This window comes from Scyliorhinus canicula, chromosome 15 (assembly GCF_902713615.1).
Source record: "Scyliorhinus canicula chromosome 15, sScyCan1.1, whole genome shotgun sequence".
Classification (NCBI taxonomy): Eukaryota; Metazoa; Chordata; class Chondrichthyes; order Carcharhiniformes; family Scyliorhinidae; genus Scyliorhinus; species Scyliorhinus canicula.
This window is the reverse complement of record NC_052160.1, coordinates 8,406,270-8,427,167: the sequence shown is the minus strand read 5'-3', so window position 1 is coordinate 8,427,167 and position 20,898 is coordinate 8,406,270. Positions and strand designations below refer to the sequence as shown.

The window sequence follows — 20,898 nt, the reverse complement described above, 5'->3', positions numbered from 1 at the left end:
AAAGGACAGACCAACAGGGAGGGGAGGGGGATGGAGAGAAAGCAAAGAGCAATGGGGGGGGGGGGGTACAAACTGGGAGGAGGGACAGGAAAGGACAACAGCCACAGAAACCATGGCAACAGAGAGTGGGGCAGACAGGAGGCGATGCCCCGCGCCCCCGCCTTTCCGGACGTGCGCGCCCCCGCGGCCTCTCCGGTCGTGCCGCCGCCGTACGCGTTCCCGCTACCCCGGACGTGCCGCCGCCATGCGCGTCCCCGCTGCCCCGGACGTACCGCCGACGTGCGCGTCCCCGCGGCCCTATCCGACCGTGCGCGTCCCCGCTGCCCCGGACGTGTCGCCGCCGTGCGCGCTCCCTCCTGGACCGTTGCTGCTGTGGGTGGAAAGGGCGCGGAGGCCGGAGGCCGGCGGAGGGATGATTTGCGCGGCCTTGACCGTCTTTGCCTACCTCTTCCAGCCGGGTGAGTGGGCGGGAATGACCGGGGCGGCCTGCAGCGGGCGGCCTTCAACCCAGCGGCGGCTGGGACTGGGGGAGGGAGCTGCAGGACAGCCCGGCGCCTGGGTGGAGACCCCTCAGCACAGGGGCATCCTCCTCATGGGCCCCCCTCCTCATGGGCCCCCTCCTCATGGGCACCCTCCCCATGGGCCCCCTCCTCATGGGCACCCTCCCCATGGGCCCCCTCCTCATGGGCCCCCCTCCTCATGGGCCCCCCTCCTCATGGGCCCCCCTCCTCATGGGCCCCCCTCCTCATGGGCCCCCTCCTCATGGGCCCCCTCCTCATGGGCCCCCTCCTCATGGGCACCCTTCCCATGGACATCCTTCCCATGGGCACCCTTCCCATGGGCACCCTTCCCATGGACATCCTCCTCATGGGCACCCTCCTCATGGACACCGTCCCCATGGGCACCCTCCTCATGGACACCGTCCCCATGGGCCCCCTCCTCATGGGCCCCCCTCCTCATGGGCCCCCCTCCTCATGGGCCCCCCTCCTCATGGGCCCCCTCCTCATGGGCACCCTCCTCATGGGCCCCCTCCTCATGGGCACCCTTCCCATGGACATCCTTCCCATGGGCACCCTTCCCATGGGCACCCTTCCCATGGACATCCTCCTCATGGGCACCCTCCTCATGGACACCGTCCCCATGGGCACCCTCCTCATGGACACCGTCCCCATTGGCACCCTCCTCATGGGCACCCTTCCCATGGACACCCTCCTCATGGCACCCTCCCCATGGACACCGTCCCCATTGGCACCCTTCCCATGGACACCTTCCCCATGGGCACCCTCCTCATGGACACCCTCCTCATGGGCACCCTCCCCATGGGCACCCTCCTCATGGACGCCCTCCTCATGGGCATCCTCCTCATGGACACCCTCCCCATGGACACCCTCCTCATGGACACCATCCCCATGGACACCCTCCCCATGGGCACCCTCCCCATGGGCACCCTTCCCATGGTCATCCTCCTCATGGTCATCCTCCTCATGGTCACCCTCCCCATGGGCCCCCTCCTCCTGGGCCCCCCCTCCTCATGGGCACCCTCCTCATGTGCACCCTCCTCATGGGCACCCTCCCCATGGGGACCCTGTTCATGGGCACACTGCTGGACACCCTCCTCATGGGCACCATGTTCATGGACACCCTTCCCATGTACACCCTGCTCATGGACATCCTCCTCATGGACACCCTCCTCATGGGCACCCTCCTCATGGACACCCTCCTCATGGGCACCCTGCTCATGAGCACCGTTCCCATGGACAACCTCCTCATGGGCACCCTGCTCATGGACATCCTGCTCATGGACATCCTGCTCATGGACGCCCTGCTCATGGACATCCTGCACTTTGACATCCTGCCCATTGACGTTCTTCCCATTGACGTTCTTCCCATTGACGTTCTTCCCATTGACGTTCTTCCCATTGACGTTCTTCCCATTGACGTTCTTCCCATGGACGTTCTTCCCATGGACGTTCTTCCCATGGACGTTCTTCCCATGGACGTCCTGCACATGGACGTCCTGCTCATGGACGCCCTGCTCATGGACATCCTGCCCATTGACGTTCTTCCCATGGACGTTCTTCCCATGGACGTCCTGCACATGGACGTCCTGCACATGGACGTCCCGCTCATGGACGTCCCGCTCATGGACGTCCCGCTCATGGACATCCCGCTCATGGACATCCTGCTCATGGACATCCTGAACATTGACACCTTGAACATTGACAACCAATTATAAGGAGCCAAGATTATATTAACAGTGGCTCAATCTAGGGTCAAATAGTTGTGTGTTCAAGCCTCACCAGTGACATGAGCACAGAATTTCGGCTGGCGTTTCAGCGCTGTACTGAGGGAAAGCTGCACAGTTAGAGGTGCCATCTCTCAGATGTCCCATATTTCAGATGTCCCATTTACCATAACAGGCACCAGCTCAAAGAAGAACAGGAGAGTTCTCCCTGATCCCTGCCCAATATCAATCCTCAATTTAGATCACCAAACAGAATTATCTGGCCCCATTATCACATTGGTGTTTGTGGGACGTTACTGTGTGGAAATTGGCCATTGCGTTTACGATATTACAACAGTGACCTGTGCTTTATTAGCTGTAAAGCATCACGGAGTATCCTATGGTTTGTGGAAGATGTGCTATGAATGCAAGTCTTTCTTATCAAAATTCCGCATTTTCTGTTTACTTAGTATTTGCTGGACTACATGAGCGCACCTTTCTAGCTATCAAGCCAGATGGAGTTCAGCGGCGCCTAGTTGGAAAAATCATACAGAGATTTGAACAGAAGGGATTTAAACTGGTTGGAATGAAAATAATGCAGGTACAGTACCTAGAGTATGTTTCTAGACATAGAGAAGCATAGGTGTAATTTGGTACAAGTAGATACTATTTGTATGGACATAGACACTGGGAATAAGAGAATTGTTTAAAGTGTACAAAGTTTTACTTCAAAACTTGCTGACTTTCTGATTTAGTGATCCGGGAAAAGCGGGTCAGGTCGCTCAGTCGATGCAGAGCGATGGCAACAGCGCAGGTTCAATTCCTGTACCAGCTGAGTTTATCCATGAAGACCCTGCCTTCTCAACCTTGTCCCTCGTCTGAGGTGTAGTGACCCTCATGGCAAATCACCATCAGTCAGCTCTCAAAGGGAAGAGCAGCCTATGGTCCTCTGGGACTGTGGCGACTTTAGTTCCCTAATTTGGTGACTTTGCAAACATGGTAAATTGGGACCTAAATTTAAACAGATATTCAATACAATTTAGGAATGCAAGGATAGGAGCAGAAGTGGGCTATTTACTCTTCAAACCTCCTCCACTATCCAGTAGCATCTTGGTTGATCTTAAATTCAACTCCACTTTCTCACACCATCCCACCTAATACCCAAGAAATACTCAACGACTGGATTTCCTGGGCTAGTGAATTCCAAAGATTCGCAACACTTGAGTAAAAAAAAATGTATCCTTGTCTTAGCCCTAAATGGCCAATCCCTTATTCTGAGACAGTGAACCACTGTTCAAGATTTCCTGGACAGTTGAAACATTTGCTCAACATCTACCCTTTACCTACAGAGGCAGGATATAAATTGAAGAATGTTTTTATCCATGGTTTACAAAGTTGGTTTGCACCTATAGTAAAATGGTCTACACATCTTCAGTTGGAAGTCAGCCCTAATGGGGCAAATTATTTTTATTTCATTATATCTCATATAACCAACAGGATTGTTCGTAGCACAGCTCTGCGCTGATCCTCATAAAGGCGTTTCCCAGATTTAAATTATTCAGTGAATTCATTCCGCTAAGGTGTGTTGCAAACCAAAAATGTCATGTTCAAATGAGACGGCTGAGAGAGTGAATAAGTGGGGCCAGTCCAGGCTGGTGTTGTAAGATGTCTTACTGTGCTCACCCCAGTCCAACGCCGGCATCTCCACATCAGGCTGGAAATGGGAAGGAGCCTGGTTTTGGACAGAGCTTGGAAAAGCTCTTACCCAGCAGAGGCTTGGTCAGCTCCATGAGAGTGGATATATACTGAATGACTATATTTCCGTATTGTGTGCAGTACATTAATATTCATCTGTGTCACATCCAAATATGTATGACACTCTGCAACTGGATCCTTGACTTTCTGACCAACAGACTACAGTCAGTAAGAATGAACACCAACACCTCCTCCACAATAGTCCTCAATACCGGGGCCCCGCAAGGCTGCGTACTTAGCCCCCTACTCTACTCCCTGTACACACATGACTGCGTGGCAACACTTGGTTCCAACTCCATCTACAAGTTTGCTGACGATACGACCATAGTGGGCCGGATCTCGAATAACGACGAGTCGGAATACAGGAGGGAGATAGAGAACCCAGTGGAGTGGTGTAACGACAACAATCTCTCCCTCAATGCCAGCAAAACTGAAGAGCTGGTCATCGACTTCAGGAAGCAAAGTACTGTACACACCCCTGTCAGCATCAACGGAGCCGAGGTGGAGATGGTGAGCAGTTTCAAATTCCTAGGGGTGCACATCACCAAAAATCTATCCTGGTCCACTCGCGTCGACGCTATCACCAAGAAAGCACAACAGCGCCTATACTTCCTCAGCAAACTAAGGAAATTCGGCATGTCCACATCAACCCGTACCAACTTTTACAGATGCACTATAGAGAGCATCCTATCGGGCTGCATCACAGCCTGGTATGGCAACTGCTCGGCCCAGGACCGCAAGGAACTTCAGAGAGTCGTGAATACCGCCCAGTCCATCTCACGAACCTGCCTCCCATCCATGGACTCCATCTACACCTCCGCTGCCGGGGGAAAGCGGGCAGCATAATCAAGGATCCCTCCCACCCGGCTTACTCACTTTTCCAACTTCTTCCATCGGGCAGGAGATTCAGAAGTCTGAGAACACGCACGAACAGACTCAAAAACAGCTTCTTCCCCACTGTCACCAGACTCCTAAATGACCCTCTTATTGACTGACCTCATTAAGACTACACCCTGTATGTTTCAATCGATGCCAATGCTTATGTAGTTACATTGTATATCTTGTGTTGCCCTATTATGTATTCTCATGTATTTTCTTGAATTCTGTTTAATTCCCTTTTCTTCCATGTACTGAATTATCTGTTGAGCTGCTTGCAGAAAAATACTTTTCACTGTACCTCGGTACACGTGACAATAAACAAATCCAATCCAGCATAATAATAAGTAGCAACTCATATTAAGACTTGGAGAGGAATCAGGAATGTATTAATTAAATAAACTTAACGTTTTGAAGTACTGATGATCTAACAGTGCTTTTGCTCACTTTGCTACACTGATCAGGAATATACAGGTAGTGTCTCAAAACAGCAACCGTGAAACCGAGGCCACGTCAGATTTCAGGTCTTGATGGATTTCGAGTCAGACGGTCCGGGTCAAGTTGAATCGGGTGGGGTTAAGGGTCATAGAGCGCGGGACTAGACTGGCATGCAAGTGATGAAAGTGATAACTAGTCAGGCAGCTCACTGCCAATACTGTGCCCAGCCCAATTGGCCAGGTAAGTTCTTTATTATTTCACTCAATTTAAAATTGAGTAAAAACATCTGGTTTTCGGACAATGCTGGTTTTTGGACAGCTGATTTTGAGACCCCGTGCTACATATCGTCCAGATATTTTGTGATGACGTTTATATTTTACACTCGTGTTTGGTGGGATAAGTCTAATAAATTAAGTAACGGCATATTGTGTCTTTTTTATGTAGGCTTCAGAAAACTTGCTGAGAGATCACTACTTTGAACTCAAGGACCGCCCTTTCTTTAATGGATTGGTGAAATACATGAGCTCTGGCCCGTTGGTTGCTATGGTATGTTGCAGCAGCTGTATCTTCCTTTAATCCAATTTTCTAAGTCTTCTATTTGTGTCGGGTCTACCTGCAAAGGAGCAGCTGGTCGAATCGTTCCCTGGTGTCACTTTGTTGGTTGTTGGTCAACTCTGAGGTGCAGTGGGTGATCCGAGTTGTCAGCCTGACTTAAATATTCTGAGGATTGGGACGAGGAGTCACGTCCTCTTACTGCCTCCCATTGTGGCTGTGTTCGAGAAATAACCAAGTCACAAATTGTAGGAATTGCTTGTTGGCATAGTCACATGGTTATGTACCTTGCTATGGAGCAAGATTTAAATTTTTAATAATGTTGAGTGTAGAAACACTAATATTGAACATTAAACTTTGATAAAGAATAAAGTGTTAGTTGATTCTTGAGCAGCTTTTAGGAACGATGGTGAACAATTCCTTCTGAATAATTCAAAGGAATCATTAGTAAGTACAGAGAATGATCCGTAAATGCTCTAACAGCAAACCTCAAACATTAGCCTCTCGTCGGTGAGACTTTTCCTAAGGCTGCATGGAGGAACCTTTTGCACATCCATTTTAGATAAGCATTTGCAATCAACGATAATACCATGTAGAGGAACCATGCCACAGAATTGAAAACAATGGGTGTGATGTTTATGATTTGTTTAATGGCCAATTATTGGAAGGATTAAAAAAATAATTAAAGATAATTAATCCCTCTGGATTCTATTCCCCGATCACTATCCAATACCGTAGCACAGTGGGTAGCACGGGTGCTTCACAGCTCCAGGGTCCCAGGTTCGACTCCCGCTTGGGTCACTGTCTGTGTGGAGTTTGAATGGTCTCCCAGTATCTGTGTGGGTTTCCTCCGGGTGCTCCGGTTTCCTCCCACAAGTCCCGAAAGACGTGCTGTTAGGTGATTTGGACATTTTGAATTCTCCCTCTGTGTACCTGAACAGGCGTCGGAATGTGGCAACTAGGGGCCTTTCACAGTGACTTCATTGCAGTGTTAATGTAGCCTACTTTTGACAATAAAGATTATTATTATAAATAGTTCCCAAGTTGGAAAATAGATTGTGGGCAGTGGGTGGAGACAGCATTAGGCTTGGGTGATGCCTTCCATGACTTTCAATGCCTAGACTCACTATTAAGAAGGAACCATTTGGCTTAGTAAGTCACCATACTGAGAGGAAGGGGGGAAAAAGTGGAACATTCTGTGTAGGGAAAGAAACATGGGTTTCGTAACAGTGTGCTTTGACCTTGAGTTGTACAACAAGTTTAACACCATATAATTAGAGAAATAAATCAGAATATTTTTATTTTTATTTTAAAATTTAGTGTATCCAATTCATTTTTTCCAATTAAGGAGCAATTCAGCATGGCCAATCCACCTAGCCTGCACATTTGGGATGTGGGGGCAAGACCCACGTAAACACGGGGAGAATGTGCAAACTCCACACGGACAGTGACCCAGTGCCGGGATCGAACCTGGGACCTCGGCGCCGTGAGGCAGTAGGGCTAACCCACTGCGCCACCGTGCTGCCCATAAATCAGAATTACATCCAACTCATTACAGGTGATCTTCATTGCATTTATAAAATAATCTTTATTATTGTCACAAGTAGGCTTACGTTAACACTGCAATGAAGTTACTGGGAAAATTTAAATACATGTTTTTAGGACATAATGCTTTGTACAAAGCTGATAGACAGCTGCAAAGCATCTGCTTGTCAGAATCCAATTTTAAAACAATGTGTGTATACGTGTGCCACAGAATGTTTATAGTTTATCAAAAGGGCATTGACTTCATCATCTTTATGCACTGTGTGATAAATTACTGCTGTCAAGTAAGACTTTGTGGGCGCAGTAACTTTAATTTGCCACAGTGACTTCTTTATTTTGCAAGAGTCTGTTACTGACCGTTATTTCCTAATCACTTCAGGTATGGCAGGGTTTGGATGTTGTTAAAATCAGTCGGGCCATGCTGGGAGAGACCAATCCTGCAGATTCAGCACCAGGCACCATCAGAGGGGACTTCTGTGTTGAAGTGGGCAGGTGGGTATTTTCTTGGTTTAAAAGCATTAGCAGAAAGCTGAATGGAGTAGTCATGGCAGGCCTCAAGATTGAAAATCTTTATTAAAATAGCTAAGCAATTCATTTATAAGCGTAAAACATTTTGTGTGTAAGCTTAGAGGTTTCCGCCACTATTTAGGAATGCTGAAAGGGGGAAACTAGAGAATTACAGATCAACTGTTTAACATCTATATAGTAAGGGTGGAGCTCGTGAACCAACATGAATTTATAAAGGTTCAATCACAGAACTTAGAACATACAGTGCAGGAGGCGGTTATTCGGCCCATTGAGTCTGCTTCGACCCACTTTAACCCTCACTTCCGTCCTATCCCCGTAACCCAATAACCCCTCCTAACCTTTTTGGTCGCTAAGGGCAATTTATCATGGCCAATCCACCTAATCTGCGGGAGGAAACCCACGCTGACACGGGGAGTATGTGCAGACTCCGCACAGACAGTGACCCAGCAGGGAATTGAACCTGGGACCCTGGCGCTGTGAAGCCACAGTGCTATCTCCACTTGCGCTACCGTGCTGTCCATGTCTGAATGTTTTGAAGTGGTGACTAAAGTAATGGATGGAGGAACGTCTGGATGTTATTTATATGGACTTTGAAGGCATTCAATAAAGTCCCTCTTTAGATACTGTTCACTAAAGTTGAACTTCATTGTCGGGAACGCAATTAGCTGAGTAGCAAGAGACAGAGTAAGGATAATGGGCAGGTTGACTATTGATGTCCTCGGACATAAGTGTTGAGGTCTCAGCTATGCACCATATTTATTTATTTATTTATTTTTTAATAAATTTAGAGTACCCAATTCATTTTTTCCAATTAAGGGGCAATTTAATGTGGCCAACCCACCCACCCTGCACATCTTTGGGTTGTGGGGGTGACACCCACGCAAACACGGGGAGAATGTGCAAACTCCACACGGACAGTGACCCAGAGCCGGGATCGAACCTGGGACCGTGGCGCCGTGAGGCTGCAGGGCGAACCCACTGCGCCACCGTGTAGCCCCTATGCACCATATTTATTAATGATTTAAATGATTGGATAAAAAGCATGTCTAGCACAGAAACAGGATGTTTAGCCCAAACGGCATTTTTTTTCTCTGCTCAAGCATCCAACTAACTTCCCATTTAAATCTATCACCATATCTTTTATATTCGCTTCTTCCTCAAATATATGTCTAGTTTCCCTTAAATGCATACTATTCACTTCAACCATAGAGCTGTTCAAAATCATGAGGGGAATAGACAGGGAGAAACTTACCGTTCACATAAAGTTCAAGAACGAGAGGGCACAGGTTTTAAAAAGTGATTTGCTAAAGAAGTAAATGTGACGTGAGAAAAACCTTTCACACCGCGAATGGTTTGGGTCTGGATTGCACAGCCTGGAAGTGTGGTGGAGGCAGGTCCAATTGAGGCATTCAAAAGAGAATTAGATGATTATTTGAACAGAAACATAGAAACGATGTGAAAGGATTATGGGGAAAAACAGGGGCATTGCACTAATTCACAATGCTCATTTGGAGAGGCAGTGCGGAGACGATGGGCCGAATGGTTTCCTGCGCCGTAACAATTCTGTGATCACTATCTGTGGTAGAGAATTCCACATTCTCAGCACACTCTGGTTGAAGATGTTTCTACTGAATTCTTTTCTGGATTTCTAAGGTGTCTTCTCTTTGATTGATGGCCTCCAGTTATGCTCTTCCGCACAAGAGGAAAGATTCTGAATCAAAATCTTTAATCATTTTAAGAACTCTGGGTCACCCCTCAGCCACCTTTTGCCAAGAGAAAAGAGATCCAGTCTGTTCACCCTTTCCTGATATGTATACCCTCAAAATTCTGGATGAATAAAAAACCACCTTTTCAAGCTTACCAATGGCAGACTGATAGATATGTGGCATTGTAAGCAGTGTAGCTGGAAGGATAAAATACAAGGATATTAAATTAAGTGAACGGCCAATGACTTGGCGAATGGATTTTAGTGCAGGCAAATGTGAGGTCACATTTGAAAAGGGGGGGACGTTGACTATGTTTGCTTATTTAATTTTAATTTATTTTTAAGTTCTCTTGTTTACTGGGTTTGGGGGGTGGGGGGGGGGGGTGTGTGATACATGCGTTGATACGGTCTTGGGGGTGTTAGTTATTATGGTGTTTTATTGTTGCTTTTCATTGTTGTTATATTTTCTGTAAAAAAATTCCAATAAAAATTATTTTTTTTTAAAAAGATGGACACACCAGTGCTGCTGGTAAGGGAGCATGGAACCAAATGGGGATGGATTAGGGAATCATTGCAAAAGCATAGATACCAGTTCAGTCTTTGGGCAACTGGGAGAGTCTGCAACTTTGTATTGTTGTCCTGGAAATAAACCTGTTTTAAGGTACAGGTTACATTCCTTCTCGGCATACAACTATTGGAATTTACAGCAGGCTAACCATGATCCCTTCGAATGGCAGAACAATTTGGGGGCCAAAACAGCTGGCTCCTGTGCCTAATGTTCCTGGACAGGAGTTGTGTCTGCTGCAAATTTTAACAGCTTTTCTGATCCTTGCCGGTGCGTCTATTGGCTGGGACTTAAAGATATCCCAACATTGTCGGCTGCTCCATTGAGTTACCCAAAAGTATATGTTTATTTATTAAGTGATTTGGTAGGCACTCCACAATGAAGCTCTCATTGTGAGCCCCTCACAGGGTAACCCCACCAGAGGGAGATGTTCCTTCGAGTCCAGTGACTAACATTGTTCTCGGGTAGTGCCAGGCTGCTTTGGTGATCAGTCCTGCAAAGAGAACCCATTTCTACACAATCAAGAAAGGTACACAATGGACGCTACAAGTGCCAATTCGATTAGTGTTCTACCAGTAGCAAACTTGTGGCTGAGTTAGAGATGTTAACAAGTGTGGGGTTCATTCATTTAAACTAGAAATGGAAGTTTGAATGATGGTGGACTATCTGAAAATAGAAGGAATGTAATTATTTTCCCTTACTTTCAGTACGCCTGTAATGCTCAAGAGTTGCCGCTATGGGCGGCACGGTAACATAGTGGTTAGCACTGTTGCTTAACAGCTCCAGAGTCCCAGGTTCGATTCCCGGCTTGGGTCACTGTCTGTGTGGAGTCTGCACGTTCTCCCCGTGTGTGCGTGGGTTTCCTTCGGATGCTCCAGTTTCCTCCCACAGTCCAAAGATGTGCAGGCTAGGTGGATTGGCCATGCTAAATTGCCCACGATGTGCAGGTTAGGTGGATTGGCCGTGCTAAATTGCCCTTAATGTCCAACAAAGGACAGGTGGGGTTGCTCGGTTACGGGCATAGGGTAGAGGTGTGGGCTTAAGTGGGGTGATCTTGCCAAGGGCCGGCGCAGACTCGATTGGCCGAACGGCCTGCTTCTGCACTCTAGATTCTGTGAAGAGTTGAATGCAGCGATGCCACTTTAATCTCTAAAGTAACACAAGTTTGTTTATTTTGGTGTGCGATGCAGGAATGTAATCCACGGCAGTGATTCGGTGGAAAGTGCCACACGTGAAATCTCACTCTGGTTCCACCCAGAGGAGCTAATCTGCTGGAACGACTGTGCTGGCGACTGGATTTATGAGTAAACCAATCTTTTGACTGACTTCACTCAGGAACGACCCATCAATACTGAAGTACTATTGTTACAATGTCCACGCTGAGACAGCCAGACCTCGGGATCATTGAATTATTCTTTCTTTATGCAAATTCTTTTAAAACTCTGTTAGCTCCAAACCTGGGGGGGGGGGGGGGGGGGGGGGGGGGGGGGGGGGGGGGGGGGGGGCGTTCAACTGTATTGAGCGCAATAATCCAGTTGAAATTTACCAAAAGGTGTGTTTCAGCTGATTCTTGAATCGAAACATTAGCCCGTCTTGCCCCATCACATATGCTGATTGCCCTGCTGTGTATTTGCACAATTTTCTGATACTTAGTTTAAAACTCCAGGTTTTTTTTTTACCTGATATTTACTTTAATCTGTGGCAGGAGTGACATGGACACAGTAATACTCGAGTGGTACTTTTACATGAGAATCATTCAACTTAACCAGACTTGAAGTGAAATTTCGAAATGCCTAAAATCTTGGTGTGCGAGATGAGCCTGTAGCTGGCCCTATTGCACCAACTATTTCACAGTGCAGGCTGGGGAAATAGCCCACCTGACCCAACTTTTGGTCTGGTCATCAAACAAGTCGGACTGTTTAAAGTACTGTTTATCAATCAATCACTTTATCAATGATTAAAAATGTAGAATTCTTCACTCCTTTATGTTTAGGGTTCTGCGCAGAGCAGGCTGTGTGCAGGAGAATTAAGTTGATAGCTTCTTATAAACAAGCCCGTTCTTGTAAAGTCAATAATGAGTGAATATGGGTGTGAATTAAAAACTGTCAGTGGTCAGCGATTCTTCCTGTTTCAAATTATGGTGCTTTAGATTGTTTTTATGTAGTCCAGTGCAATCTAAGGGTGATTGGAATGGTGTGGTGTTCAATATCGGGTGAAATGTAGTAAAAATTGGAGCATTACTAATTATCTTTTACCTCTATCTGGTCACTTACAATATTGATATGAATGACAGAGTATTAAACACCAACAACACTATTTCTGGTTCAGAGAGGGCAGCTTAAACAATGGATTAGACCCCCAACCTTTTTAACATGGCACACTTTACTCTTTTTAAAAAAAACAATTGAGGCACATCTCCTATTTCCTCCATCTGAATTGCCATCTCGCAAAACCTTTTATCTTTAACACCTCCTTAAAAACATGTCAAGCCACCATTTAGTACAATTTTCATTAGTTTACAATGAAGGGCTTAACATACATGTGAATTTGGAGCCTGTTTCTCCTTTTAACTTTATTGGTTCCTTTTTCTTACCTCTGTCTTCTTCCCTTACTCGGAACATACATTTTTTAAACTTCTCTCTTGCGTCACGCATGTCTTCAATTTCCTGGTCGGCATCTCCTGTGCACGCGTGAGCCAGGAAAGGCTGCACATGCGCGTTTCAATGTTTTGTGTTGGTAATCCGAATCGTACATGGGCCAGCCGGGAAAGAATCCACCCACGCACAGTTCTGATTTTTGTTTTATGCACATGACCAGCGTTTACAAATTCCCACATGGTTCAGATTATCAACATAAAACGATCCAAACCACCCATGTGCGGCCCATTCCCAGCCGGTGCGTGCATGGGTAGCCCGAAGGTTAATCAGGATTTGGAGACGCCGACCATAGATTCGATTTAGTTTATTCGCATTAGTGTGCAATCGTTTGAACCTTATTTTGCGGCTCATTTGTGGGGGACCGGGGATCTCTGAATTAGACCAACTTCCTGAATGTGGTTTGCTAAATGGAGATTCTCTCCTCCCTCTATGCTGTTTGTACTGTAAACTGAGAACTGATTTGTCAGAACATGAAGCTACAATGTTAGTGAAATGGGAAAATAAACTGTTACGTGACGCTAAAATGTAATTGGGGAAAATTGTTTCATTCCATTCCTAGCAGCCACTTTCATTGTTACTTTTTTCTGTTGACTGTTACGCGAGTCCGTCCAAGATGAGACTAACGAGATTTATTTATTTCCATGTCAACTGTTATTGTCTGAATTTGAAAGCTCCTTCGTCATCATGATTATACCAGGGAAATTCAGAAACTATGGTTTGTAAGAATTTGCACAATACCTACACAATGTCTGTACAACGCGTGTACTTGAATTTGCTTTTTTTTTTAAACAAATGACATTAAAAGTACACTTTCACAAAGAAAGCTTGTCTGACTCATTCTGAATGCAATCTATGGATTCTGAAGGTGAAAGTGCCCGATAACTATTAAGGTTACTGAACCACACCACAGGATACAGCCATGAGATATAATTCTAGATGACAACACTGTTGTATTGATATTCTGCTTTGCATGTGCACACAGCCCCTTCATTTTGTAGTGTTACCAGTTTATTCCTGGAATAGAATGGTTAAATTGTGTGCCTGGGGCTGAAAGTTGATAAACGTTCCAAGGTAGAAACAAAACTAGCTAGATTCTGAAATCTATTAACACTAACAATTAAGCACCTCACATTGTGTACTGTTGTAGACAGGTTTTGCCACTGGCAGTCATTGGCCTCGAGTACCAGACTGGTGGTCTCAAGTTATCAAAATTGAAATCTGAAGCAGCCCTGGACATCTTGGGTTCTGCTCGGAGAAAATCTGTTTGTTTTCCCTTTATTGCAATTTCTTTTTAAACTTGCTTTTCTTCCTGCGAGCAGCACTCTTTCCCTATATACATTAGTGATACTCCAGACAAGTGGACAGGTAGAAAATTTACTGATGAAAAAATACTTGCATTTACATGGTATCTCAAAGCACTTTACAGTAAAGTATAGTGTCTTGTAATGTAGGAAATTAGTGCTCAACAAGCTCCCTCAAATAACAGTGAGATGATACCAACTGAGGGATGAATGTTGAACAGACACCTGTGGAAAGGGGGATATGGTGTTAACTGTTTGTCTTTGGAATAGTGCCATGGGATGTTTTACATCCACTCAAGCATTGGGGGAAGGCCCTTAGTTTTCCCATAAGGGAGTACCTCTGACAGTGCAAAGTTCAAGTCCTGGAATGGGACTTGACCCTTAGACCTAATGATTCAGATGTGTGTGGCTGGCATACTGAAGGAGTGCCTTATCCCCTTAATGCATCTGCTCCCAATGGTGAGAGCCACATCTAGATATGTCAGACATCACAGAAACACGCCATTCTGCACCCAAAGGCCAGAACCTTCTGAGTGCCTCAGCTTAACAAGTGTGTTCATCGAAACAAATCTTACTACTTTGCATAAATTGGCTTTTGCTGTTTGAAGACTTTAAAAGTTGGTAATGCTGCCTTTGAAATCACACCTGATAATTGTCACAAAAATAGAGACAGGTTTTAAATTGTCAGCAATGTGAAATTGGAATGCTGCATGTTTATGAATGATAGTCTTACAATGGCTGCTGAGGGTATTTGCCTTTCCATTGGGGCACTGTCTCAGGGTAAGGGTTTAGGACTGAGATGAGCAGAATTACTTCACTCTAAGGGCCGTGAATATTTGGCATCTTCTGCCCAGAGGGTTGTGGGTGCTCCATCGTTGGAATACATTTAAGGCTGTGGGACAGACAGGGAATCGAGGGATACAGGAAGCAGGCAGCTAGTGGTGCTGAAGGCCAGGATCTGCCATGATATTGAATGGTGGATCAGACTTGACAGACCATATCCACTCACACTGCCTCTTGATCTTTCTGTCGTTCACTGTTTCAGCTTGGGCTGAAAATTCCACCTGTATATGTTTCCTTCACTATTGAGGAAACTAGCTTGTATGAGGCCAGGTGGGCTGTTTGGAAAATATAGCCATTTGAAGCCACGTATTACACCACATGAAGGGATTTGACAGCATTTTGTAATCATAAGAAAATTGCAGCTCAATCAGAAGAACATTTAACTTGTGCTTTTTTTCTCCAAATAGCATTTGCCCAAAAAATCTATTTGAATTATCATCTGCAGATTTAACCTTGTTTATGCTGTATTGACTTTAAAAGTCAATCCAGCCAAAAGTTAAAATGTCAGATTACTGCAAATGCAAAGTTTTGTGACTCGTAATCCGATTCCGTGAAGTGGCAGATAATGGAAAAGTGCTGTATGCATTCGGCCGGCACAATAAGTGTCAAAATATAATTCAAATAAATTGATATTTGCCAAAACACTCCACGTGCTGGGTTAATAATGTAGAGCACATGGTCACCACATTTGAGTTTGATGGGTAAGCATCAGTAATGTGGGGATCTCGTCTCTAAACTGTACAGATGCATTGGTAACTTAATTTATTTTGCACAGAAGCAGCCTCAAGCTGAAACAATGAACAATTTGAAATGTGGCTAATGAATACAACAATTGATTGTTTTATGATGTGAATATGTTTATTACATATGGAACAATTACATGTTAATTAAGTTAATTACATTGCACAGGGAAAATAGCTCAGAACATATCCTTACACCAGCCAACCCTCTCTATACACCCGACCCGACCGTTTCATTATACACCAGGTAGCGTTTTGTACAGGACTCTGTTGTGAAGCACCACAGAATCTCTCTCTCTCGAGACTAATACACAAGAGATACTTTACATGAAAAACCTCAAATTGCTACTGGCTGAGGACCTGGTCTGAAATGCCTAGCAGAGCCATAATCTATTTTATGGATCCTGAAAAATTATCACCTAACTCAAGAGGGGAAGTTTCAAATATAACGCACTGGTAGACAGAAGAAAAAGTAGACATCTGTCGATTTCCAAACCAGTGTCATTTATTCTATCCTGCCATGAATGCGAGTTCTTTTGCAGAATAGCTGGCACCTCTTCAACATTCACAGTTAGCGAATTTGTTTCCCCTCTCGAATTCCATGATATTTTACTGTCAGTTCCATTCAAGATTTGCTCATTCCTACTTTACATCTTGGTCAGAACGATAAAACTGACTGAACGGATAGCTTTCTTCTTGTCCCTGGTCAAAATGACCGTGTTATTATCTGTATTACTCCAAGGAAGAAAGGTGTAGGCATGGAATACTCTGAGGGTGGTGTGTTATATGAACATACATATATACTGAAGAGTTACAGAATGCAAAGGTTTTGAATTCACTAACAACATTTATAACATGTATTCCAGGATATGTACATAATCAAATTAAAAGAGAATTTCTGTAAATCCACACTCAAAGTTTTCCTATCTATACCTAGCACAGCTGACTCCCGACATATCCGACAGGTCATAGTAGTCGCTCAGTTCTTGTGTACATTTTGTAATATTCCCACATGGCTCAGACAGGAACTGATTGAACAAACCGTCCCTTTAAATAACACAATTAATTAAATGCTTTGTCTTTCAATTTTGCTCCATGTTGTCTCAATGTTTACTGCCACTGTGCTGTCCTCCGACCCAAAAAGCAAGGAAGCAAATTTCTCCATGGCTGCTATCAGTGCACTGGTCAGTGGTCACCTCTAATGTTGTTCCATCTCTTCCTGCATCTCTGGAAGTCACACCAGGTAACTCACAACAATTAAGGTTGTGAACAAAGATGCCATTTGCTATTTACAGCACTTGTTCTCCTTAACAGACTTCACAATTTGTGTGCGCATTGGTATCCTCTTCAATTTATTAAAGATGACAAGACCTCTCCTAAAGCTATCAGTCTTTTGCATCCAGAACTATGCTGCTAAAACTACTGGGGCACACTATCACCACCAAAATAGTACGGGCTGTATTGGAGTTAACATTAAAGCATTGAATACCTTGGTATTAGCAATGACATGTAATCACTGCCTTTGCCAGCTCTTCCTAACTAAAACCACTTTTGGATTTGCTATGCTTTTACTCAAGACCATTCATTGTTTTAAAGGACAACTGGGAGCAAGTAAAAAGAAACTTCAAAGCATATGGCATCTCACTCAATGCTTCAATACTGGAATAGCATGAATGTTCATAATGCATACTCCTGCATCATGGTGAAAAGTGTAGCGGACATAGATCGCTGATGAATACTGAAATGTCTTTCTACACTTCCTTCAGGTCACTGAATGTCCATCCAGTGAGCCTAAAGCTAAGGTGAACTAAAGATAATCGGTGCAGTCTTGCACACAACCTATAGCTACCCATCCATAGATCTATCCAGAAAAGATACCTTTCCAGCAAATTGTGTGGCCATTATCCCAAGAGCTTGTTTTTATTTCATTGTAATAATAGATCTCCAAGAGCAATTCTATTTTATCCCAAAAGAAATATAACCACTTCAAAGCCAAAGGGATGTATTATATTCCACAAAATAAATTTACAGACTAAAATGGTTAAGTGAAGGAGGCAGCCATAAATCCCTGTCCATCTTGCCCCAAAATGTTTGCAGAAGCCAGTTACATTTGGAAATGAATGATGAACGCATCCTGTTGAAATTCCATTGTTCCTGATCTCTGTTCAGATAGTGTTACACATTAAAACAGATAATAGCAGGCTCCACCAAACCTTCAAGAGTGCCAACTATAACGCTGACAGCTACAATGAACAATGGTTAAAAAAAAATCACTTTAAGGGCCAGGTGTGGAAACCCAACTTGATGGAGAATGCAGTTCTTTCTCCCCGCCCCCACCCCCCAAAAATAAATAACACCCCCAATGGTACTGCCCTTAATGTGACCAAATGGATAGCTAAAAACTCTGGTTTGTTAAAATGTGCTATAATCATTCTATTCTCTGATAAAAATGATCTGAAAAGTGGTTACATTTCCCTTTTGCCATTGAACACCAGTGATACCCTTGAACAAAACGAACACAGCCACTCAATTTCCCAGTCTTCGCATCTCTCTGTTGTTTTCAGAAATATTTACCCATCTTTCCAGCCCTATTACCAGTCGTTTGAGTTCCATTGCAGTGGCAGAATCTCACGGGGGAACTCAGTTAAGTGAAGTTGCTGTTACAGGCAACTGTTTAAAGTGTGAACGTCATTGGAAATGAATTTGTTTTTCATTAAAAAAAAACATTTGGGGGTAAGTTTTAACTGACTGAAAAAAGGGACTAAATCTTAATTTCAAAAGGAAAAAAATATTAAGTGATGGGTACATGGGCAGAGGTGAAAAGCTGCCTCATGACATTGCTTCCTCCAGCACGCGGCATGCATCATGGTGGCCTCTTTAGAGTCGGTTCGACATTTTAGGAACAGGTTAATGATAAAGGCTGGTGACAGCAGCAAATTTGGTTAGATGGTGAATAGAGGTTCAGTCTTGCAAAGAATCCGGTGTTAGCCATTCCTAAATTATTTTCACACATGGTTTCATTTTTAAATTGAATTCAAAAGGTGTTGGACTGTCCATTGCAAATTTCAAACAAATGACCAATTCCTAAGCGGAGATACCCGTGGGAACGCAACAGAACTTATAGCTTTTGAGAGGGTTTCTTCACGGACAAGTACAATGCAGGGTATTTTATATGTACATACAGATGATGTTTAGGGGTGAGTTTTGTGGTAGTAACATCTCATTCGGGAATATATGACACCTGCCAGACAATAATGTGGCTCCGTTCTGCTTTGGACAGGGCTGGTCTGATTCCATCCGGCAAACTTTCATCCGTCTCATCATCCTCACCGTCACCTGTACAGAAAGATTTATGGAGTGAGAGGAAAGTGTGAGGATAGAGGGGGACACGTAGGGATATTGGGAAGGCTGAGGGGGGGGGGGGGGGGTGGAATCTAACTCCAACCAACACAGGACAAAGTAGATAAAAATCTATTTCTCTTTCCTATTAAGAGTCTCAAGTCTGAACATGTTGAATCCAATTCCTGGTGAACATAAATCATCGTACAAAAGTGCCCTGAAATTTAGTGCCATTTATGCTAATTTACCAAATCTCAGAGAAGAAGCAATATTGATTTCATGAGAAATTGACATTCTTGGTCCGAGATCTGGATACATTTACTGAGCAATGTAAAGAGGAATTTTGCAGTCCATCGGACTAGCACTTTTGCTAATTGTAAATAATCTATGCTCAGTCCTTCAGTAATGTCAATCCCACCTTGACAATTACAAATATATACAATACCAGCTATCGCACTCTTTATCACTCAGCAATAATGCACCCTGCAGCTTTTTTTCAAGATGATCATTTGTAAAATGATCTGCATTGTAGACACCAGAGAATGACACTATAGTTATAGGGCGCACATCTATGGCCACATTGTGCTCTCGCTTGAGCGCAACGTGGCCAGGGAATCCCGAGAGAGGCTTTCAGCGAGGCTTCCGACAGGCTCCCCGTCTCACGGGATTCTCCAAAGCCCCACAAGACGTTGGAGTCAGAACCCCACCCCAAATGGGCATGATCAAATGACGCAGAATTCCGACCTAACTGCGCGGGATCCACCAGCCTCCCATGATTCCTCAGCATCCCAAAGGAATGCCGCAGCTGGGCGCCTGGGTACCTTGGCGCTGCCCAGCAAGCACCCTGGCACTGCCAAGGTGACCGGATGGCACTGCCAAGCCAGCAGGAGCATTGCCTGGATGCCAGGGTGGCCGTGCAAGGGTGCCTGTGTGCTAGGTAGGCTGAGGAATCATGGGAGGCTGGCATTCCAAGGGTTGGGGGGCAAGGGGAGCCATGTCCATAAAATGAGGGCGGAGGGGCTTTGAAGGGTGGGGGAGTGCAGACCAGTTAAGTAGGGGCCTCCAGGAGGTTGGGTGGAAGTCCTAGAAGGAAAGGAGGGGAGGGGGTGCTGTAAGGGGGCTTGGGGAAGCCTGAAGAGGGGTGTCGCCCAGGGGCCCCATAGCGGGGTATCCTCACTTGGGAGGTGTGGGGTAGTGTCCATGTGTGTGGGGGAGTGGTGTTGCCCATGGATGGGGATGTGGGGGACCCACAAGCTCACTTAGAGATCCAGGCCCCTTTCAAAATGGCGGCCCGATCTTGAAGCTCCCCAGTGCTAAAAGAAATTCAAAGTGTGGGCTAAACCGATGAGAAACACCCCTGAGTCCAAAAAAGTGACTAAGTGACATTGAATAGCGGTGGGGAATTCACTGGCAGAGCCACAAATTAACTGAGAAATTGTTGGGAGAATCGGGCCCATAGTATTTTCTTTGCATGTTGTACGCTCTGCCAAGAGGGCATTCTCAAGCTAATATCAAATGTACAAGACATTCTGAAGGTACAAATTATAATGATTTGGAAATTATGGGTTAACACCTCAGTTACAATATGTATTGGTAAAAATTTTAACACGAGCATCCTTATGATAACATTACCGTTAGTAATTTTTAAGCTTTTTACATCATGACAATTAGGAATATGCTTCAAAAAAACAAATCATGTTTTAAAAGTTTCCATAAAATTGAAGTACGACAAGATGAGAGTGTTAACAGATTTTGTGCGCAGGATGTCATGTGAATGACAGTGAGAACTGGGCAAGTTTGCAGGATAAAGTGAGCAGGATGGTCTTCACA

General features: G+C 44.9%; 2 protein-coding genes across 2 annotated transcripts in view; one reads left to right on the top strand and one right to left on the bottom strand.

The window, feature by feature from the left end:
• The first annotated feature begins 322 nt into the window (after positions 1-322).
• nme3 (NME/NM23 nucleoside diphosphate kinase 3) lies at positions 323-11,644 on the top strand. The gene is made up of 5 exons (XM_038820131.1): positions 323-458; positions 2,695-2,825; positions 5,738-5,839; positions 7,770-7,882; positions 11,379-11,644. The coding sequence occupies exons 1-5, from the start codon at positions 413-415 to the stop codon at positions 11,494-11,496; spliced, it is 510 nt and encodes a 169-aa protein (XP_038676059.1). The 5' UTR covers positions 323-412; the 3' UTR covers positions 11,497-11,644.
• A 4,181-nt stretch (positions 11,645-15,825) lies between these two features.
• mapk8ip3 (mitogen-activated protein kinase 8 interacting protein 3) overlaps positions 15,826-20,898 on the bottom strand; it is a 212,436-nt gene continuing 207,363 nt past the window's right edge. The window contains exon 32 of the mRNA XM_038820875.1: positions 15,826-19,065. Coding sequence (XP_038676803.1) covers positions 18,950-19,065 — 116 coding nt within the window. The 3' untranslated portion in view covers positions 15,826-18,949. The remainder of the gene's footprint in view (positions 19,066-20,898) is intronic.